Source organism: Macrotis lagotis, chromosome X (assembly GCF_037893015.1).
Source record: "Macrotis lagotis isolate mMagLag1 chromosome X, bilby.v1.9.chrom.fasta, whole genome shotgun sequence".
Taxonomy (NCBI): domain Eukaryota; kingdom Metazoa; phylum Chordata; class Mammalia; order Peramelemorphia; family Peramelidae; genus Macrotis; species Macrotis lagotis.
Window position 1 is genome coordinate 344,557,309 of NC_133666.1, and position 24,590 is coordinate 344,581,898.

At 33.5% G+C, this 24,590-nt stretch overlaps 1 protein-coding gene across 3 annotated transcripts in view; it reads right to left on the minus strand.

Moving 5' to 3' along the window:
• The window catches only part of SEMA5A (semaphorin 5A), a 712,145-nt gene that overhangs the window by 278,717 nt on the left and 408,838 nt on the right, over positions 1-24,590 (minus strand). For all 3 annotated transcript variants that reach the window (XM_074208091.1, XM_074208090.1, XM_074208089.1), the window contains 3 exons: positions 18,665-18,950; positions 13,853-13,988; positions 4,980-5,184 (listed from right to left, as the gene is read on the minus strand). In XM_074208091.1, coding sequence (XP_074064192.1) covers positions 4,980-5,184; positions 13,853-13,988; positions 18,665-18,950 — 627 coding nt within the window. The remainder of the gene's footprint in view (positions 1-4,979; positions 5,185-13,852; positions 13,989-18,664; positions 18,951-24,590) is intronic.

The following is a 24,590-nucleotide window of genomic DNA, read 5'->3' on the forward strand; positions in this document are numbered from 1 at the left end:
CAAAGAAGTGATTCTAAAGGATTGAGTCCTTCTCTAGAAGTACTCATGATCAAAACAGATAAAATATGCAAACCTTAAAACTCTAAATAAATGTAAGCTATCTTCTTATTATATTTCTAGGAATTGACTAAAAATTTAGATACCCCTGAGCTGGTTGAACACAATGCCATTCATCCTGGCATTGATCCATTAAAAAGCATTATTAAATCACTATTAAATCACAGTAATACACTGTACTGTATTCTAAAAGCACAAAAAGATGAAAGGATGCATACCTTTACTTTCTAAGGTACATAAACTATGAATATATACATATAGAATATAAAAAAGGTAAATACACAATATATTTGAAAGGGGTATCCTACCAATGTGGGGTGTGAAGAGAATAACAGAAAAGGCTTCATAAAAAAAGGTAGATCCCAATCTGAGTGCTGAAAGAAGCTAGGAATTTCAAGAGAAGGTAAGGAAAGAACACATACCAGGCCTGAGGACTCAGAATGCAAAGATCCAGAAACAGGAGAGGTAGAATAATATATATTGAACAATGACTCTATGGGTGAAGTGCAAAGTGTGAGGAAGGGAATAATCAATTAATTAATAAGCATTTATTAAACATTTCCTTGGTTCCAGTTGCTGTTTTAAACTAAGAAGGTACAAAGTGGAAACAAAAACAGTTCTTGTTCTCAAAGAACATATATTCTATAAGGGTAGAAAAGATATGTATATGTAAATGCACATCATATATACACAAAAGCATATATATATATATATATATATATATATATATTTGAATGAGGCTGAATATATACACATTTATTTTAATACAGATATAGGCGATCTAACAGGGGAGTCAAAAATCACTATATATATATATATATATATATATATATATTCTTCTGAATATATATGAATTACATGTATGTGTGTGTTCACTCTTCCATCTTAGAATCAATTCTAAAAAGAATGATGTTCAAACATTTCCCACCACTAACATTGATTCCCCCCTTACTGTAAAAGCTCTACCTTGTATACTTTTTTAATGACATAATTTTTTCTATATCTCCCTTCTATTCCATCTCTCCTTTCCACTTTTCCCAGTGCAATCAATCCTCTGTCCCACCCCTCCAGTTTTTTGGAACTCACTCCCATATAATCACTCATACTCATCCTCTCTATCTTTGTGGAATCCTTCAAAGTCCCCTAATATTTATAAAGTTTGGGGTTTTTTTGCAAGGCAATGGGATTAAGTGACTTGACCAAGTTCACACCAGTAATTATTAAATGTCTGAAGCCAAATTTTAATTCAGGTCCTCCTGACTCCAGGGCCAGTGCTCTATCCACTGTGCCACCTTGCTGCCCCCAATAATAAAGTTCTTAAGAGTTACATATGACTTATGTGATGATCAACTTTGATAGACTTAGCTCTTTACAACAATAAAATGATCTAAGACAATTCCAAAAGGCTGATGTTGGAAAATGCTAGCCATAACCAGAGAAAGATCAATGGAATATGAATATAGATTGAAGCATACTATTTTTGCTTGTCTTTCATTTTTCCTTTCTCATTTTATCCCTTCGTTCTGATTCTTCTTTCACAATATGACTAATGTAGAAATATGTTTAACAAGACTGTACATGAATAACTTACGTCAGATTGTTGTCTTGGGGAGGGGAAAGGAAAGGGAGGCAGAGAAAAATTTGTAACTAAAAATTGTATCAAAAATGAATGTTGAGGGGTGGCTAGGTGGCATAGTGGATAAAGCACCTGCCTTGAAGTCAGGAGTACTTGGGTTCAAATCCAGTCTCAGGCACTTAATAATTACCTAGCTGTGTGGCCTTGAGCAAGCCAATTAACCCCATTTGCCTTGCAAAAACCTAAAAAAATAAAATAAAATGAATGTTGAGCATGGCATTTATAGGTAATTTGAAAAATAATACATTTAGGAAAAAAAGAGTTACATTGTATCATCTTACCAGACAGCAATATAGAGTTTCACCTTATTGTAGAGCCCATGAATTCTTTTTCATCTTTACCTTTTTATGCTTCTTCTGAGGTTTGTGTTTAAATGTTAGATTTTTCTATTTAGATCTGTTCTTTTTGTTCAAGGAATGATTGAAAGTTCTTTATTTCATGAAATGTCCGTCCCCCCCCCCCAGAAATATTATGTTTGGTTTTTATCTGAATAGGTTATTTTTTGTTGTAATCCTAGATACTTTGCTTTCCAGAATATAATATTATATTTCCTTCCAGAATATAATAAGTTAAATCTCTTAAGATTCTGTCTGTGATATCATGGTATTTTGATTTGTTTGTATGTTTTTCCTGGCTGCTTCATTTTCTCTATGACCTGGAGGCTCTAAAATATGGATGAAGTAACAGAGTTCTGCCTCAGGGAGAGCAAAAAGACTTCTGAAATTCCCCCTCCCTTACCATTCATGAGCCAAGCACTCCAGAAGCCACTGCTTGGTGTCTCCCTGCCAGGTGGTTGCCCAGACCAGTTCCTGGTCCCCTGGGGACAGGTCTACACTGAGGCCTTCCCTGCCCTGGGCTGCCCTCTCACTCTGGTGCAGCAGTTTCCTGCTGACCTCCCCAAATATCCTTGGCAAACCCTGGGCTGAGAGGATTGGATACCACAATTGCTGCCACAGCCCTTTGGACCCAAGCACACTGAGGTCTGTTCATGGATGGCTGGAGTTGGTGCAGTTTGGCACAGCCCGGGTTGTGCTGCAGGCCTTTTCTAACCCCAATGCACCAGAACCTTCCTAAGGATCTTCCAAGTTGCCTTGGGCTGGAAAATGGTTTCACTCAGTCTTTTTGTGGAATCTGCCTCTCTAGAATTTGGTGAGAGTCATGATTTAAAAGTATTTGGAGTGATTTAGAGAAAAAGTTCTGGCTAGTTCTACTTTTTGTTTCTTTTAACTTTATTGTTTATACATGCTCTGCAGAATTATTAGAGTTGACTTGTTCAATTCTAATATTTAAGGAATTATTTTCTTCAGTGAACTTCTGAACCTCTTCCATTTAGTCAGTTCTGCTTTTTAATAAGTTCTGTTCTTCAGTGAATTTTTGTATTTATTTTTGTGTTTTAAGTTGTTATTTTCTTCATATTTTTGCATCACTTTTACAAAGCTATAAATTATATTTTCATAATTTCTTACATTATTCTTATTACTTTTTCTAATTGTTTTTTGGATTTTGAAAGAATGGGGACAAGTGACTCACCCAAGGTCACACAGCTAGCTAAGTTTTAAGTATCTATGGCTAGATTTGAACTTGGGTCCTCCTAACTCCAGGGCCAGTGCTCTATCCACTGCACCACCTAGTTGCTCGTCTTTTTCTAATTTTTGCTATTTTTTTTGTTACCTGTTTCAGGAATTCTTAAGCTGGTTTCTAAATAATTTTTATTATTATGCTTTGCTTAGAATTGTTCTCTTAATGCTTTGAATTCAAAGTTTATTTCTTATTCTTTTATGCCATAGTAGCTTTTTATGGCCAAGAGTTTGTTTTTTGTTTTACTTTGGTTAGCTTATTTTTTCAGCCTATTTATGTAACAATTAGACTGATCACTTGGGGGTGGGCAAAACACTGTCTGTATTGTTATTTTTTTAAAAAATCTCAACCTGCACCCTGTGTACCTATCAGGAAGTAAGACCATCCTTTCTAACCAGCACTTTAGAATTATAGCATTAATTAGAATTAATCCTAATTATTATTATATAATTATAATTAATAGAATTAATGCTGTATTTCATTATAGCATTGATTAGATGCTGCAAGGTTTTTCCTCTTCCATTGTCTGAATTAAGGCCAATTCTGATAGCCAATCATGGTTCAAAGTGTAGGAGTTAGCACTAGATTACCAGATATTAAGGAGGGTTATAATATTTTTATCAGGTCTTTTAGAAGAGCCTCAGGGTATTTTGATCTGAGGATGAGAACTGTGAAAGAGGACACATACTCTTGACCATCAGTGTGAGATTTAAACAACTGATTTCCAAGTTCCACCCTTGTCTATTAAATCTTTATAGAACTGGAAATGAGAATGTCAAAAGCATAGGGAGAGGTCCTTTAAGGAGGACATTCCACAATCAAGCAAATTGCCTTAAGAGCAAGTAGTACAAAAGTGTATATAGGGAATTCTTTAATTTAGGAGCATTTCTATAACCTGTGTTGAATTGCTACTACTGTATTCTCTTCCCCATCTGGGCCTGTGATTCCATTGCTTTAGAAATCTCTCAGGTGGAAACCTTTCATCAGGCAACATACATAATTAATTTATAAGCTACAGTCTTAACAGAGTTGCTTGAGGGTGAAGTGACAAGTGAAGTCATGCAATTAGTATATGACAGATCTTCCTGACTTTCTGAATTCCACACTCAGGTCTTCTTGAGTCTGAGGTTATACCAGGGAGCTTTTATGTAGAGTTAACATTCATTATTCAACCTAGAGATTATATACTGCCTTTTAGAAACTGCAATTGACTATAAAATTTAATAAAGACCCTTGTCATTTATACCAATGAGTTCTTACCTAAATTTTCTGCAGAGCATGGATGCTTATTTATGTTACCATAAAAAGCTTAGATACTCCTTGGATGAGAATTCTATGCTGTAGATAAAATTGTTGGCCCAATGAGACACTTCCATACAGCCACAGGGCATCAGTCCTTCTAACAATGTCTTTCAACAAAGAATCCAAATACTTAAGTGGTACACATTGAGTTCTGCCAAAAAGGATATTATTTTATATATTCCTTATATAGTTTTCAAGAAATAAGACATCACTCATCTTCTTATTCCAAAAGAGATGAACAGTTGATTAAAGGATCATAATTTCTGAAAGAAATGGAAATGGTATCTAGGAAAGGGTGTCAGGCAGGCAGTAATGAATGGGAAGCAGAAAAAGTCAAAGCTTGAAATGATAGATTAGAATTTTTAAAATTAGGAATTCACATATCTAAAGCATGGAAAACCTTTACCTGTAGCCAGATAGATGATATGGAAAAGCATGTCTTTTCCTTGCACAACATCTACTGCGACATGAGAAAACCGACTGTTGTCTTCCATGAAGTAAGGAACTGTAGTAACTGGTTGCACCACCTCATGCATAAGAATGAATTTTTGAGCATCCTGAAGGTTTCTTTCCGTGAGGTTCACATATAAGCCCTGGTCCACTGTACCACACTGTGAATGAGAAAAGATGATCTTATTACTGTAGCACTACAACTGATCTAGGTTAAACATGATAGCAAGATACAAAATTAGGTAATGTTACTTTTACAGTGAGATTGCACAAGTCTCTATAGATCTCTCTCTCTCTCTCTCTCTCTCTCTCTCTCTCTCTCTCTTTATATATACATATATATATATACACTTATATCCTATATACCTATAAATAGCATATATGTTTGTTTACATATGCATGTATTTGTAGTTCTGCGATACAGCATATGACTATGTAAATATATATGTACATGAGTTGTGTATGTACAGAAATACACACAAATATATACACATGATCAAGTTAAGTAAAGTATTTTTCAAATATCCTGAATATCAGTATCCTACCCTTTTAGATGTTTTTCAATCATATTTTAACTTCTGAAGAGGCTAGAACAGGAATAAAAATATTGAGTATAATAAGTTAATGCCAACTTTAGCTAGAATAACTTATGCACAGATCACTTGAAGTCACCTGGGAGTTGTCTAGCTAAGTGTATTTTATCACATCTGTCTGCTAAATCAGAAACCCAAATTCAAAATGCAGCATTCAGGAACATTACAAAGATTTATTACATTTCCCATAGGAGAAATGGGTCTATAAGGCTATAAATGGACTACATGGAAAGAGAACTCTGCTATTTCATCTGTGAAAGGTATAATGTTACTTCAACATCATTCATGTAAAGATACCAGAGGAGGGGTGTGGAAGGGAGAGGGGGGAAAGTCTATTTGCTGAGTTCCTTCATATCAGTACACCAAAACTGCAAATTTGTTATACAATTATAGTAAAACTTTTATATAATATAGTGATATAAAACTTTTATACAATATAGCAAAACTTGCAAATGTATATATAATATATATAAATGTATACATACATTTATATAATTTCAGACAGAAGAAAAATAATCATCTGGCATTTTGTGCATGCAAAATTTTTTAAATCTCACTTTCTGAGAAATTCTGAGGAATCAAGAACTATTTTCATTTCTTTTAAATTTCAACTCAGTTTAAATTTAATTTACTTTCATCAGAACTTTCTATTAGAAGGTTTCATAGAAGCGAATTTCGCTGTCTATAACAATCTAAAAGCATCACTCACAATTTGACATCCCTGAAATTTGGCTTTATAAGTTACTCAGAGACGCAAAAGTAAAGAAATGGAAGTTCATGTTTTTTCCTTTCTTAAATAGAATACATGCTTATAGTATGTGGAGGGATGTGACAGATGCTATGGTAACAGCGTTACCTAAACTCTTTGATCTAGAAGAAAATTTTAATAGTCATCCACTATGACCTCCCATTCAATACAGAAATCCAGTATTCCATATAGAAAGATCCATCTTAATTTTGTCACATGGGAAAATATAGAATTCCTTTCATTGCATAAATACAGAAGAGAATAATGATAATTATAAAAAATTAAATGAATTAACAGCCACCTTCCTTTTCTTGATTCCTTCACTCATCTTTTTTTGCTTCATGTCAGCCAAGGACATGTTATTTATTCTTTCTAACTCATATTCACCAAAAAAAAAAAATGAAAAGAAAAATGAAGATCCATGCTTTACTGTTAGTTCCTACTCAAATAAGATAACAAATCTAAATATTTTCATAAAACAGAGGATATGAATATATCTGAATCAGGAGAAAGAATATCTGAAATAAGCTAAAGAATGTATTTTGAAAAGATAGGGCTGTCCTTCCTGAAACTAACAAAATGATAAGAGTTGTAATGCCAAATTATTCAGTTTTTTTAGTAACTTGTGACTAAATGAACTTTATATATTTCAAGCTTCCCTTTTTACTTTGATCAAAGTCACCGCCATTTTCTCATTATCTCAGTTTAAAATCTTGGCATAATCCTCATTATTCACTCTCCTATAAGTTGTCAAATATTGACAGTTTTTTCCTTTCACAATACCTCTTGAATCTAAACCTTTCTCTCCAATTGCATGGTTTCCACCTAGTTTGATGAAAGCTCATTAAATTTCCCCTAGATGATAGCCTAAAAACTAATTTTCCATAAGAAAAGATCTGCCATTTGACTGGGACTCAGCTAATTCTGCTCACTAGGATATTTAGTTATTGTTTATAGGATCTAAAATAAAATCTTCTATTTAGTTTAAAAGTCTATAAAAACCTTTCCCTAACCTATGTTTTCAGGCCAGGTGGATGTTCTTTCCACACTATAATCCAGCAAAATTCCTGAATTGAATTAAGTTATGCTATTTCATGCATCATATATTACATATTATGTTGTATAGCATGGCATTAATATAACATATGCATGCCAGATTATAACACATTATATGTTATATTATATTTTGTTATTTTATTTTTATTAAATTATATTGTATTATTTATGCCTTATTAGTGTTCTTAAAATATTACACTGCCCCTACTGTTTTGTTTCCCTTAAAAAAGTCATTCCACATATCTTTAAAACATATTCTTGTTACATTTACCTAATAGAGTCCCCCTCTCTTCCTTTAAGATATAACTCAGGATGCATCAAATGTATGGAACTTTTCTTAATCTTCCAAATTTTGGTGCTCTAACATGGTATTTAATGATTTTTCACATATTTATATTAATTACAATTTATATATGAATCATATATGCATGTGCTTTGTAACACATATGTGTGATGTTTTTCTGGTCTACTCCATTTTAAGTGACTCATGAGTGAGATTGCTGAATTTTTGTTACTATATCTCCAATACCAACACAATACCTGGCATAGAGCAAATACAATAAACATTTGCTGCTTATTTTTGCAAAATCATCCTGTGCTGCCTTATTTTAAATCCATGCCTTATCTGCCAGTCAGAACTAAAAGACTTTCAAGAATGTTTCATTACAACTAAGCAAAGTGCTCTGATTATAGGGATGAGTTCAATAGTTTTGTTATTGTAATGAAGATGATGATGGTGATGATCCCACTTATTTATTCTTGAACAACTATTGCATGTGGTTATAATAGGGAAAATATAGTCTATTTAATCTCTGAATTTGTCTCATATGAAATATTTGGCCCCAATATTTATTTAATAATTCAATTCATCTGGTATTATATGGAATTACCACCTATCATGTGTAAGTGATTAAGGTGACTTTTTTACATGAAATGTTCCTATGAAGATAAAGGACATCACATACCATGAGGAAAACTACAACTCATTAGAATGTGACCATTATATAATTGATGTAGCTATGGACGGATTATAGTTAGCAGAGCCTTGAAGGATGACAGCAATTTTAAGAGTCTGGAATAAGAAGGACATGCATTCACCAAAGATAGACTGCACAAAGACATAGAGATAGACATTGAAATGTCAACTTTTTATATTAGTTGTAAGGTAAATTTATTGAAATATATATCATATTATGGTAAGGCATATGAAATAAGACTGGAAATAGAGGCATATTATGAAGAGACTGAATTATCAAACTAAAGAATTTGTGTCGTTCAGTCATCTCAGTCACTTCTGACTCTTGGTGATTTCATTTGAGTTTTCCTAGGCAAAGGTATTGAGAAGAGGTACTTTGGATTTCTTTCTCCTTTACAGATTAGTAAACTGAAGAAATCAGGGTTAAGTTTCTTGCCCTGGGTCACACAACCAATATATGTCTCCAAGTCCAGTACTCTGCTGCTTAGCTGGCTTAGTTTGGCAGTTTGCCCTTTCCTTCCCCAGTAGATTAAGGGGAAAAGAAGTTAAATGACTTGTCCAGGATCATATAGCTACTATATGTCTGAGGTCACATTTGAACTCAGATATTCCTAAATCCAGGCCCAGCACTCAAATCACTGAACCACTTAGCTTGAATTTTATCCTCAAATTAATAGGAAGTCACTTAAGATTTCTTAACCTGGTCAAAGTAATGTTTCAGAAATACTACTTGACATATTACTTGGCAGATGGACTGAAGAAGAGAGAACATGGAAGCAGAAAGACAAATTGGAAAGTTACCGCAATAATTTACATGAAGTATGATTAAGACCTGAGTTAGGAGATGAAACTTTATGACTGGGTAAACCTTTGAAAACACCACATAAGGAATCAAGAGGAAGAACCATCTCCATCAAAAACTGAAGCAAAGGAAGGAAGGATAAAGAATCAATCTAAAGTAGAGAACTGAGAGGAATGTAACAAACGATTGTAGCTATTTTCTCTATAATATAAGAGGCAATGTCCTGCTAAAAGTTGAGGAGGTATAGAGATGGGAGAGAATCTGTTTAGGATTGCCTCTTTGGCTGTCTGGCTGACACCAGGCAAGAAAGAGTCTGGAAAAGTAAATAATTCCTATGCAGCCATGAGACCCAAATGAGAAAAAATAAGATAAATCTTTAATGGCCCATATGGTTTTATGACTTTTGCCAGCAGTATTCATAAACATAGTAAAGGAAGTGAAAATGTAAGGATTCGTGGTTGGACTTCAGAGAAATGTGAGCACTTATCCCTTCTCTTTTGACTCATGGTTTTGAGGTTTTCTTCAAGTTCCATATTCTAAAAATAGAAGTTATATGGGGGAAAAAAGAATAAGTTAATGGAAGGGATGAGAGACAGAAAATTGGGAGAATAGGAGAATTCATAATCATGGAGGGAGCAAAGCCATGGATGTTGTGAAATCTAAGACATGACTATACTTACAGATACCGAGGTGAAATGAAGGTAAATGTCACAAGAGTTGAAGAGATAGGAGACGAGGGAGACCAAAGTGTTTGTCAAAATGTATATTGGCATGACCAAGTGTGAGGCCAGAGTTTGGTTAAGAGGTAGACTTTACTATTAAGTCAGGGGATGAACCCATTTTTAAGGAGTAGGACAAATCACAGCGGTAAAATACTGTAATAAGGAACTAGACTGATGATATAGGCAGATAGATAAAATTGATGACTCATGGCAACAAATTGGTTTGAAAGTGATTGTTTTGAAGGAACCACTTTTTGAATTGTAAAACATTTTATCAAGGCTAACTATATCACATTAACCATCAATCATTAACTATCATAAGTTAAATATGATTTTATGTGGCTGAATCAAGCATCCAAAATAATTATATTGTACTGTAATAAAAGGGTTTTTATGACTCTCTCTCTCTCTCTATATATATATATATATGCATACATATATACACAAATATAGCTAAACATGTACATATATACATAAACATCCAATTTCTATGTATGCATGTCTATAAATATGCATACATGCATGTGTGCCTATTTTTATAAGTAGAAGCTCGGAATTTGAACTACCAGCTTAGATTTAACTCTTCACTAGTTCCATGAAAGCAACACACAACAATTTAGCATTATAATTTGTAGGGTGCTGAGAAACACACAAAGCCCTGATGATACTACCCTATATGAATAGGGATGAAAGATGTTCCTCTATTTTCTTCTAAAGGTTGTGGGACAAAATTCTTTGATAATTCATACTGCTTTCCTATTCCCTTTTTCTCTTAGGGAAGAGATACCCCAAGGACCTACTGATTAGATTCTTAGTTTTATCAGTCTTGCCCCTAAAATGAATTTCTTTAGAAACATTAGATGATATTTAAACTTATTGACTAAAATAAATAGGAAACAAAATATTTCTTATAATTACACTACATGGTTATTTCCCAACTCCATAATGCCCATTGAAACTTTAGTCTATTTTATCAATGAAAAAAATGCTAAAATGATATCTGATCATACATGCGAGCAACAACTTTAAAGACCAGCTGCTTCAAGTTTTTCTATTTAAGGAGGACATTCTAACATTAGACAGGTAATCCCCATCTAGAAATGAATGACACTTCACTTTTTTTTATCTTCTCCTTCCCTACTAAAATTCTTCTTGCTCCTTTAGGAGCCACTGTGGATGGGGAAAATGATATAGCCAATTTTAAAACATCTTTGAGTTCTAGAAGAGGGGGAAGCAAACAGAAAGAATACACTCAAGTATGAAGAGCTACTTGAAAGGAGTTTTTTTTAGGTTTTTGCAAGGCAAATGGGGTTAAGTGGCTTGCCCAAGGCCACACAGCTAGGTGATTATTAAATGTCTGAGGTCAGATTTGAACTCTCCACCTCCTCCTCAAAGTTTCCTTCAAAACACATTTCAAGGGGCAGCTAGGCACTGGCCCTGGACTAAATTTTACCTGAGTTCAAAAAAATATTCAACTGAAATCAATATATACCATGCAAACAGTGTAAAAACTAACAGAATGCCTTCTGTGAGGGGTGGGGAGAGGGAATAAAGAGTGGGGGAAAATTTGTAAAACTCAAAATAAATAAAATCTTTCTTAAAAAAACCTAGAACTATGAAGTGGCTAGGTGGTCCAGTGGATAAAGCACTGGCCCTAGAGTCAGGAGGGTTCAAATAAGGTCTCAGACATTTAATAATCACCTAGCTGTGTGGCCTTGGGCAAGCCACTTAACCCCATTGTCTAGAAAAACCTAAAAACAAACAAAAAAAAAAACTAGAACTATTTAAAGCTGTTTAAATCAAGATGAAAAGGGACAAGTATTTTTTATAGAATTGTAAGTGCCTTACAAGTTAAATATTGGAAAACAAAAACAAACAGACTGAATCTATATATGACCACCATTTATCAAAGATTTGGTATCAAGCAGAGCATGTTGCATTCATGATTTCAATGTGATAAAATCTCAAGTTCTACCCTAAACAGAATGTATTATGCAGTATAATCCCAGAGCATGAAATGCATGCTACTGGTCTTTAGGTGGCAATCAAGATATGATTCTTGTAAAATGATGCAATATAAAGTATAGCAAATATTTCACCTCTATTAAGATTAGTTGACATTTAAATAAGGAAAACATGAAAAAACTGCTACAAATTTGATATTCCTTAGGAGTACTGGAGAGGTACCAAGTTAGGACACAGTTTATTGTCAGTCACCCAGAATTTCTTAACAGAAAAATATATAACTTTAAAGTATCTACAAAAGTAGTTAACCACTATATTTTACTTTAACTTTATCCTTTTAAAGAGTTCAGCAAGATTTAGGTCCTAATTTTTTTTAAAAAGTAGAGATGAAAGATGGGTTTACACCTGTAGTCTCAACTACTGGCAGACAAAATTTCGGTGGACTTCTTGACTCAAGGAATTCTCGGGGGCAGTGTTAATTGGCTTATGCTTGATGAGCCCCTCTACCACACCCTCAGATCAAGAGGCTATCAAGTGGCATAAGAGAAGGTAAAATGACCTTAGATAAATCAAGGCTTTCATGGTTAATCAATTAAAGCATTAATCCTGCACTACTAGCCGAAGTGAAATAGGGGAAATACAGTCTTTAACAGAAATAAATTTATTTTTTAAAATAAAATATACTGACTAGACACTGTTGAAAGAGTATTATTATTGCATCATACTCTTTACATTCAGAACATTGACTAAGAAAATTAATTGTATTAATTAATTGTATTAATTTCTTTAATTTCTTTAAGAATTCTTTAAGAATTCTATTCCTGCATCTTTAAGGATAAGGAAAAAGATTGATACTATTATGTTAAGGAGATAGAGAATTCTCAGATGAGGAAGTTTTTTCTACCACTGTGGATCAACATTTTCTCTGCAGATGATGGTCTCAGAGAATTCGCTAGATAACTGAGAATTCTGATAAATGAATTTCAAGGTCATGTAGCCAGTATGAGTCAGAGAAAAGATCTGAATCTAGGTCTTCCTCTCTGAGGCTAGCTCTCTAATCTACTAAACTATACTGCCTTCTCTATCTTCAAACAAGGAAATTAAAGTCTGTTTATTTCTTGTTAAACTGCCAACTTCATTAGCTCTATTGGCCACCATTGATTTATAATGCATTTATTTCTCTTTCCTTGGCTTTTCTCATCATCAAACTTATATGAATATCTAATAAGAATTTCTCAAATAAAGTCCTCAAATACATGCTCAAAATTCAAAAATTCCTGACAATGGCTGTAATCTTAGCAAATGATCAGTCCTTTCTAAGTTTTTGATGCATGCTCAAATAAACATATTAAAAAATTTTGCCAGATTATTTGAAAGTCATAGATGAGACATCTTTTCTCCCACCATATTTTCCAATTCCATTCACAGTACATGTGTTGTCACTGTAATACACAATAAAGTTTTATAAGCATGAAAATAGACACATTACTAATAAATGATTCCAATTTTAAGTATATTTCCTATATTGTTTCTAAAGATCATTTAAATTAGGGTATCATTCAGAAGTAACTACTTTTGAAATAAGAGAATACATAATAATTACTTTAAATTTAGGACTTGTTTCTAGTCTGGTTGGAGTCAGCAAGCCTTACTTCTGTCCACAATTCATTGTCATTATAATTTACAAAAAAGCAACATACTCACTGTATCTACCTCTATGTTTGTGTTTTGTTAATCTCCCTAAAGTGAAAAAAGCAACCCAATGTGTGATATTCAAATAAAAAATTCAAAAACTTTTATTAAGCCCATCTTATGTGCAAAAGTACTTTCCCAGGTATTGGGACATAGAAAGAAACCATTTTTCCTCAGTCACTGCAGAGATTTACATGTTTATCTATTTACTTACATCTTCTGAATTCTTTCAGAAAGAATTGACTAAGAAGAAATGACCTGTTCTCTAAAATTACCTGGAAGTTGGGGTTGGGATTTGGGTAAGGCAGCCAGGCTGAGCGAGAATTCTCCTGATATTTGAAAGGTCCATTGAAAGTCTGAGAGATAGCACTCAGGTTGAATACACATACAGCAGAGGCAGCTATACTATTCCTATGGAAGAAATAAAAAAAAATGAAAGGTCACCAAGGAATCCAGTACCATGTTGTTTTACTTTTTAATGTGAAAGTGAGTTTTATAGTCCCTTTAGAACAATGCCTACCTAAAGTTCCTAGAAAAGTTGAAAAGCAAAACAATTAATAGAAATTTTCAGGAGGAACAAAAACTTTAACATAAAACATAAATTTCTTGACTTCTTTACTTTAAATTCTGTCAGAATGATTGGATTAATTCATGAGGAAAAAAGCGATTTGAAGAGGTATATCCTCTGGTTTTCAAACTCCCTAAGACAAAGCCTTTGTTCTGGTCTGTACATGAAAATCTAAGCAGCCTCTCCCTGCTCCCCTTTGCCCTTTCTCTGTTTACTTCTCCTGGCAACTCTCTATCTAAAGCAATCAGTTAAAATCAGTTTTGGGGGAAAGGCCCATCATAAGCTATAAAAATCAAGGGGAAAAGTTTAATATAACAATATCACTGAATATTAAACCACTAAATACAATTTTTAAATATAAGGATCAACAAAATGGTTGTTTATGGAGGCTGACAGACTTAAGATAGACCTTTAAACTAAGTACTATGGCAGCAATGCATATTTGCAGCATTATGGCAACAATGTACATTTTGCTAAATGCAATTTCATTTGGAGATTGATTTGAAGAGAAAAAGTAAAAAAAAAACCCAAAACACTAGTGGTAATTCTTAAGATACTTCATATCAGTCTTTACAACCAAAAATCTAAGTCATAAGAACTTACTCTGTTGGCAAGGAACTAGTTTTCACCAGTTCAGCACAATTATATCCATTTACTATAAACCAACTCCCTTAACTTCAAAAGAGAAATCACAGATGTTTTGCTGTTAGCAACTGACACTAAGGGTCAATTATTAAATGCAGTGCAAGCAATAGGATTTTCATAGGGATTTTCATAGCTACCCATTACTGTTTATTGTCACCCAAGTTTATGGTTTCATAAGCCATAAAGTTCACAGCTTCTGAACATGCTGCTTCCTTTTTCTGAGTTTTGGGACATAGGGACTATACAATACTTTGCTTACTGGATATGTATGCCTGGATATCTGGATGCAGAACATCAAACCCACATTGTCAAAACTAATTAATAAATTAATTAGTAATAAATTAATTAATTTCATTGAATCCTATTTCTGCTTAAGGCTTAATGTCTGTGGTTCCAAAATTCATCCAATGTCCTTTATTCACAGACTTATCTCCTCCTCACTGCAGACTGAACTGGGAGCCACTTGGGTTCCTATAATTGAGCATTTTCCTTTTCTTACCCAAATATAGGAATTCAGTCATATCCAAACTATGCTGCCTACACTTTCTGGACACCATTGTCCCCACCTTTCCTATCAGAAACTTGGACTCCATTCCTGTAACCCTCTCAGGTAGAAAAATTGAACTTTTGTCTTTTCTTGCCTGAATCGAGGCTTCTTTCTCATTTCTAGCCCTCCAAACCAAGCCTCCACATTTGCACCCTATTCCTTACACAAGCTCATTCAAGCTTTCTCTTCATGCATTTTTTTTCCCCCTTCAGAAAATAAGGTCTTTGAGACTATGGATTCTCAAGATTGTTCTTACTTTCTCTATCTGTATAATAAGCTCTAAAGGTATCTCTCTTGGGCATATAATGCTTAGCTTATTTCTCTTATTTCTTGCCAAATGAGTCAAGTGATTTCACCTCTGAAATATAACCCACACCTGTTCCATTTTTATCTATTTTCTCTGCTATCAGTCTTAACTAAGTACCTGGCCTAATGCAAGAGCCCCTCAATAGGGCTTTCCACTTCTATCTTTTCTCCTATTTAATTCTGCCTTTTTCACAGTCATCATAACATTTCTCTGCACAAATCTGATCATGTCATTTCTCTGCTCAAAAATTTCCAGGATTTATTCTTTACCTAGAGAGGAAAGTTTAGATTTCTTTGATTGGATTTGATTCAAAAATTCTGCTTAATGTATCATCTTATCTTTCCAATTTAATCTCATAGTATTACCCTCTTGACACTCTATATCTCTGCCAATCAGATTTATCATCTATCCTCCCAAAACATACCATGGACCTTCCTACCTCCATGCATTTGTTCACACTGTTTTCTATGCTTAGAATGTCAGCCCTTAATCTTTATTTCCTACCTTTTCTTTAAAGCCCAATTCAAATGAAATGTCCTACACTGATACTTGAATATGGGGATAGCCTTCCCTCTCAGGTCTCACTTAATATTTGGTGATATAACAATGCAATCAACATACATTATTTATTGTAGCAATCTGTCTTTGTGTCTTTATACTGGCAGGAAAACCCCTAGATAAGAGGGTCAATGCTCTATATAAACTTTATATTCTCCCCCCCTACTCAGCATAGCTATACTATACACAGTAGGCATTTAAAAATATGTAATATATAATTTAAAACATTTAATTGAATTTTAATTGAATTTACAATATTTAAAATATTTAATGAGGATACTACTATGAAATCAATTATGGAAAAGTAATCCCCAAACCTTTTTCCACTTTTTAGTTTATAATTTGATTAATGTGAATATATCTAAAAGGAAATCTCTATAAGAATGTGAGAGAAATAAGCAATTATTGAATTAGGACTAAGGCTTTTCCCCTTTTCTATTTCCTCATTCCAAAGTCAGCCCCAGTAGTTTTACAGGTAGTCTTTAAAGTACTGGCATGATAATGAGAGGGAAAACTCAAATCAGTTCAAAAGATAAAGAAATTCTAGTTTAGTTGAATTGATGCATTCCTGTTCATTGTATTTTTCCCAGGTCTGGGAAAGTGTGGATTCTCCCTTTTGTCTAGATTATCTGAAATGGGGCAATTTTAAAACAAATCGACCAATAAAAGTGAAGTCCCCATTCCCTCATTTGAATAGATCCACCTCTCACTATCTTAATTCTCTCCTATTACCTGTTAATTAATGAGAGAAGATTTGCTACCCTCAGGATCACTCAGTCTTCCAAGGGCATACAAGCAATGAGTGGGCTCTATAAGGAGTCTTTGACATTTCAGGGTGTCACTGATCCCTTTTATTATTTGCATGATTAATAAAATGATTAACTACCTATAAACTATGTGTTTTGAAATTTTTATATATCATAGATGACAGGATCAATTAAGCAACTCCCACCAAAAAGAGACATATTTGTATTTATTATAAAAATAATCCACATATCATTATGTTTCCATCCTATCTGTATAATACAGGCAGCTAGGTGGTTCCATAGAGTATAGAGTGCCAGGGAAGTCAGGAAGACTCATCTCCCTGAGTTCAAGTGTCTTACCTCAGACACTTACTAGGTAGTCATAAGACATTATCTATTATTTGACTCAAGATTATGTTAACCAAAAAATCAAAGTTAAATCAAAGTTTTAGGGAGCATAGTAATCATTATCCACAATCAGTATGGGTTTTGGTAATTTATTTCAGAAATCAATATTTGACCTTTGTTTTCCAATCCAAAGCATCTTAAACTTGAAGCATAAGATATAAAAAGAAAAACTATCCTAAATAGCAATCAACTTACTAAGTATTTTTTTTAAATCATCAGTTGTTTGGGAGATTTTTATAGAAAGTTATATGGGCTTGCTAAATTACTGTTTGGATTCCTACATAAGTTATCATTGCAATCATGAATGGAGAATAATTTTAGCAACCAATGATAAGCAGGATAAGAGAGTAACTAGATGAGTAATGAAGAAAATTGTAAAGATTTTGCCCAGTAGAACATTCACAAGTCAAAAGGCAGGAAGAACTCTCTAGGAGAAATAAATAGCTTTACTAATTATTGGAGAAAGTCTTTTAATTACAACTGACTTTTCAGAGCTAAGTGCCCAAGGCAGCCATCTTCCTGAAAATTGGTGTCACAGTCAACCCTAGAATACTTAGAACTGGTGCAAGTTAATGATTGCCCAAGAGCACCCATAATTAAAGGAAATGGATGATTTTCTAGAGTTACTTTCAAAGGTATTTTCAGGGTCATACTTACCAAATTACGTGTCCTTGATTATTCCTGTAAGCATTGTTGGTTGTCTCTGTGTAATTACTATGTAACCACAGGCTCCAATCAGAAGGAGTCCTATGGGCTGCATGTGCACTGAACCTGCTATTCTAACAAATCTCAGAAACATGTTTACAAAATCAGAGGATGCACCCTAGGAGATGCCATTAAGGAGATGATTTATGCTAACCAATGGTTCTATTCTTTCAGGGGATTTAACTAAATCTAACTTTCAAAAGAGGGCAGGGTCTTGAAAAGCAATGAGATAGCAACAATGGCTAAAGAAGGTGGGTCTTATTTTAACTGAGTATGACTGCCAGAAGGGGAGTGGAATGAACAGAAGACTTATATAGTAACAAAAATATTATATAAAGAAAAATAATTTTGAAAGACCTTTCATCAATGCATCAATGATTCCAGAGAATTATGAAGCATGATTAGTCTCCTAACAAAGGAGTGATAAAATTAAAATGCCACATGACACATTTTTGAATGTGGTCAGAGTAGGAATTTGTTTTACTTAAATATGTATATCTATTATATGGATTTTTGTTTTACATGGGAAATTGATAATTGGGGAAAAATAAATGCTAATTAGTTAAAAAGTATAACTATTTTTTAAAATTGAAAGTTACATACACATTAGTGGTAAATATCCCATAGATTAAATCCAGTTCAGGAAGGAAAAAGGTGCTCTGCAGTTCATTGTAGTAAAAAGGAACTTCCCCAGGACGGGAACAGTTCAGCCGAGCTTTCATGAAGGTAGTCCATGTGTCCTCTAGTAAAAATCGGCCTCCAATATCATTCTTACAAACTCGGGCAGCCCTGGAGAAAACAGTTTTTCCACAATCATGCTCCACAGCATTTTCCCGGAAGAAGAAATAGGTAAAGTTTCCAATATCATAGGATGATACGAAATTTGGTTCTAAAATCAAAAGAAAGAAAGAAAAGAAAAGAAAATCTGATTATTGACATCTACTAGTTAATCTTCTGTTTTAATTAGATTTATAATCTCATTAGCAGAAGGGGGTCTCTAGAGAGAAATTTTATCTACCAATGTGGATTATCATATTCTCTGAAACTTATCATTTTAGAGTTTTAGCTATGGCAAAAAATTGTCTAATTTTATATCAAGTAACAATTATTTCCAAAATTTAAACAATTATTTAAGATTTTCAAAGCACTTTACAGTTATGTCACTTGAAGTTCACCACAATCCTGTGGGATAGGTGATATTGTTACTGCAATTTTATAAGTAAACAAATTGAGACTCAGAAAGGTTAAATGATTTGTACTGTGTCAAACAGTAAGTAGAGAGTCTCAGGTTTCATTTGAACTCAAGTCTAGATTTGAAATCCAATATACTATAAATACCTAGCTCCCTAAAATATGGATCAAAGGTAGAAATTAAACTTAGTCTTCTAGACATGAGGCCAATTCTCCACTCAGTTTATGATACTATTTCATAACTCATCACTCTGCTTTATCTTACTCACAGAAAGGGAGGGTTTTTTCCCTTAAGTAGCAATCCTTTTTAACATGTTTAAATTGATTAAATGCCAAAACCACGTTATATAGACCAGTACTTGAATGCAAAAATTCCCTGCTTTGTGGATAGCAATAAAGAGACATACTATTTTCAAAGCACAACTATCACATTATAGAAAATCATGGGAATTATTTCTCTGCTTTAGCATACTGCAATAAATCAAGGTCAAGTAAAACTGGCATTAATATTACCATAAAAAGATTTCTAAGAACAACAGAAAAGATTTACTGTATATTTTAGAAAAATACATGTTACTTGCATTGCAAATTCTCATACAAGTACTACAGTTATCATTTTCATGAAACATAAAATGAATGAACAATGCGATATTTTTATATTCCTAATAAATTGGAAAAAAGGGGAAAAGGAAAACATTAAGAAATTGCATGGATATATTTCACGCATCAAGGAAAATATTGTCAGTCAACAAGCTTTTATTAAGCTCCAACTATGTGCTTGACCCTGTACTAAGTGGTGGGGATACAAAGGTGCAGCTTCTGCATAGATATATAAATAAACACTTGAAAAATGTATGCAGTCACTAAGAAATCTTGTTTTATGTTGAAACCTAAAAATGAAATCGAAGCTTTTCTGAATATTCTGAAACATTTAGACATTTTAAAAATAATTTGGATTTTCTATATTTTCGATAGAAATATGCATATATAAAAGTATATGAACATATTATATGTTTATTACATGTTCATGTGTTATATATTATTCACCATATTGTATGTGGATATGTTTATATATTTTATGTATACACATATAAACACATACAAACATATGCAAGAGAACTGAAATGATTTTGGCAGTTACAGTACCAGTTTATATGACATAGTTAAGTTATTTTATGATAACACATTTTATCATTGCTAGTTAATGTTTGCCAGAAGACATATTTTAATTGTTCTGAAATCTTTATTTTGCTCACTCAACCTGAGAGAAGCCTTGCTGATAGTTCATGACCAATTACAGGCTTAGTTGAAGTGCACCAACAAACACCTAATTGCCCCTGAAAATATGTCCTTGTGGATACATTTGTTGTCTGTACCTTTTCATTAACTTTGAGTGTCAAGATGTAGGCATAATTATCTTTAATTGTCCCTATAAAATTCAGAGGCTTGCTTTATTGAAGGAAAGTCCCTTGAAATAAACAGAAAAAATGAAAATATGTGGTCCTTCTTAGATGGGTTTTTGATAAACACTTAAACATAACCTGAACACAGGAACAGAATTTCTATCAGAGACCAATACAAAATAGTTTCTGCCTTAAAAATTATTTTTATTAATATTAAATTCCAAAACATGTTATTCTTAATTCTCTCAAATAAACATTTTGCACATTATTCCAAAATATCTTGGAAGTTGTTTATTACATTTTCAGGGTTTCATTCAAATCTATTTCTGTGTCCAATTTTGATAAAAGAGTGATCCTTCTTGCACCTATATCTTATTTCCTCTACTTAAACCTCCCTCTCCAAAGAATTAACCTACCGCCTACCATGGCGTATAAATTGAGTTGTTTCAACAATACTAAATGATACATATTAATATGTGATATAAAAAATAATTATTGAACATACTAAGAGATTACTCTCTTTTTTTGAGGCAAGGGAAAAAATATGTGTGTCCCTGTAATTTTTAGTAATCTGGGAAAACACCTAAAGTACAAACTCCCAACATGTTTATAGATCAACAACATATCTTTAATCTAATAAACTGATAGCTTAAATGACTCTATGGTCAAATAGTATATTTATGCTAGTAAAAAATCAATATCAGCACTGAAATCAAAAGGCAACAGTTTTCATCTTCTAATCAATAAACATGTTGTCCTCAGTAAAGATTTTTTTTCCAGTTTCATTCACTAAATCTCTCACAGATTTCTATTTACTAGACTCCATCAAGAACTTCTTTTTGGAAATGTAGAGTACTTCTCAAAGTTTTTCAAAGTACAGCAAGTATGCAGAGGTGAAGGTATGATGATAATGAAATGGTAAAGTGTGCTAGAACAAAGGTAAAAGTTATACAAATACAATGACTAATCTTGACAACAGAGACAAGATTTAGATATATACCCAACTGGTCCCATTTAGAAGTGGAAGACAATGACTGAATGCTGCCTGTAATATGTCACATGGTCGTATTTCATTAGTTTTGCCAAACTGCTTTGTTTTGTTGAAAAAAAGAACTAATTAAATTGGAAATGTGTAAAAAATTGTGATATGAAAATATAAATTTAAACTGATTTTTTAAAAATAACTTTTGAACATAAAAGAAATTAAATGTGAAAGATTGGTAGGTACCAATGGACTGAATTTAAAGAATCATATATTTAAATCTATAAAGGTCCTGAGGATTTATCTAAATTATCTCCCTAAAAATTTTAGGAATTCCTAAATTTAGAATTCCTAAAATTCTAGGATTAGAAAGGTAAATATATTGCTTATCATAAAACACACTGAGAAGGAAAACCAGAATTTAAACCTCTCTCATTCCAAATCTCGTTTTCTTTTGCCTATGCCCCAATGACTTTAATATGCAGCTAAACATAATTGTACTTGTATTTTTTTTTTGCCTGAAATGGGTGCAACATTTAGTCTTAATCAAAATTACTTCATCACAGATGAAGTTACCTTAGTAACTTGGGTTTTTAATTTACTATAAAAACTTTGGGGAGCCAAGATGGCAGCAGGGGAAGAAACTCTCTTAGGTGCTCTCTCCAAAATATTTCAAAAACTTTAAAATTATGACAAGACAGAACCTACATAAAGATACAATGAGCCAATTCTCTAGCCCAAGATAACCTGGAAAATAGTGGGAAGACTCAATTCCATAGGGTTAGAGGGGTGGCAAGGAACTTCAGCCTCCTGGGAACAGCCCCAGGGCACCTGGGACCTCTGCCTCCTGGCAGCAGCAGCAGTTTCCTGACCTGCACCCCAGGAAGCACCAAGCACAACTTGGAAAATCGTCAGGGAGACATGTCACATCAGGCCCTCAGTGCAGCCCAAGCACTCAGTGTAACCCAGATCCCAGGAAACTGAAGCAGGCCAGTGGAGCTGCCCAGCAGGAGCCTTCAGGCAGCTGAGCCCTGAGTGCTCAGCCCATGAGATCCAAAAAAAAATGCTGAAGAAAATAACATGTTAAAAACCAACTTAGGTCAAATGGATAAAACGGTTCAAAAAAGTTATTGAAGAGAAGAATTCTTTTTAAAAAAGCAGAATCAGTCAGATGGAAAAGGAGACAAGAAAGATCTATGAGAAAAACAAATTCATCAGATGTAGAATATAGCTAAAGGAAGCTGATGAATTTGAGAGAAATTAAGACACAATAATTCAACGCCAAAAGAATGAAAAATTAGAAGAAGATGCAAAAAATCTCATTGAAAAAACAACTATAGATCAACAACATATCTTTAATCTAATAAACTGATAGTTTAAATGACTCTGTGGTCAAATAGCATATCCAGAAAAAATAATTTAAAAATTATTGAGCTACTTGAAAGTCATGATCAGGAAAAGAGCCTTGATTTCATTTTTAAAGAATTTCTATGGGGAAAATTGCCTTGATTTCCTAGAAGCAGAGGGTGAAATAGAAATTGAGAGAATCTGCCAATCTTAGCTGGAAAGAGATCCAAAAAAACCATCCCCCAGGAATATTATAGCCAAGTTCCAGAACTTCCACGTCAAAGAGAAAATATTACAAGCAGCCAGAAGGATACAATTAAAATATCATGGAGCTGCATTCAGGATCTTAGCAGCAGTTATATTAAGGGTTCAAAGGTCTTAGAACATAATATTCCAGAAGGCAAAAGAGCTTGGAATGCAAATGAGAATCCACTACCCAGAATAACTGAACATCATCTTCCAGGAAAAAGATGTATTTTCAATGAACCTAGGGAATTTCAAATGTTGCTGATGAAACAATCAGAGCTGAACAGAAACTTTGACCTTCAAGTACAGGACTCAGGTGAAGCATAGAGAGTGGATGAAAAGGATAAATTATAAGGGACTTAATGATGATGAACTGCATGTATTCCTGCATGGAAGGATGATACTGATGATACTCATATGAACCTTCTCATTTAATAGAGCAGTTAGAAGGAGCTTTTATAGATGAGGCATAGGAGAGAGCTGAATTTGAAGATATAATATATTGTAAATATGGAGTCAATGGGTGAAAGAGAAATGTATTGGGAGTAAGAGAAAGGAGAGGTAGAATAAGCTAAGATATTTCATGTAAAAGGTACTTCATGTAGCTTTTGCTATCGTATGGAAGCGGGGAAGGCAAGGGGGAATGAGGGAACCTTCATTCTCATTGGAAATGTCTCGGAGAAGAGACAGCATACACACTCAATAGGGTATAGACATCTAGAAGAAAAAGGAGAGAATGGGGATGGGGATGGGAGGGGGATGTGGGCGATAGAGGAGAGGATAGATTATAGGAGAGGATAGCTAGATATAACATTTTCTTTTTTTACTTTTTTGCAATGTGCTGGGATTCACTGGTATGCAGGCTTGGGGCCTCCTGCTCTCAGGGCTGATGCTCTGACCACTCAACTGCCCCACAGCACATTTTTGAAGAGGGATAGAGTGAAAGGCGAGAGAAAAATTTAATAGATGGTAGTGGGGAGGAATGGATGGAGGGAATTACAATCAGCAACAGAAACTATAGAAAAATATAGAAGTAACTTCTATGATGGACTTATGATAAAGAATGTGATTCACCCTAGATAGAGCTGATGGTATCAGATCACAGACTGAAACATATTTTTTTCCTCTTTCTTTTACTTTATTTCTCATGAGGTTTTATATTTTTGTGGGGGGGAGTAGGTATTATGTTTAGTCTTAAACAAAATATTTTAATAATATGTAAAAAAATTAAATTTTTTCATTAAAAATTCATTTAAAAAAGCTTCTGAATGTCTTAAATGAATAGTCATTAACTTTTTGGCAGATTTCTTGATAAAGACCTCAGTGAAAAAGAAGTAAGATTTCAAAAATACATATTAAT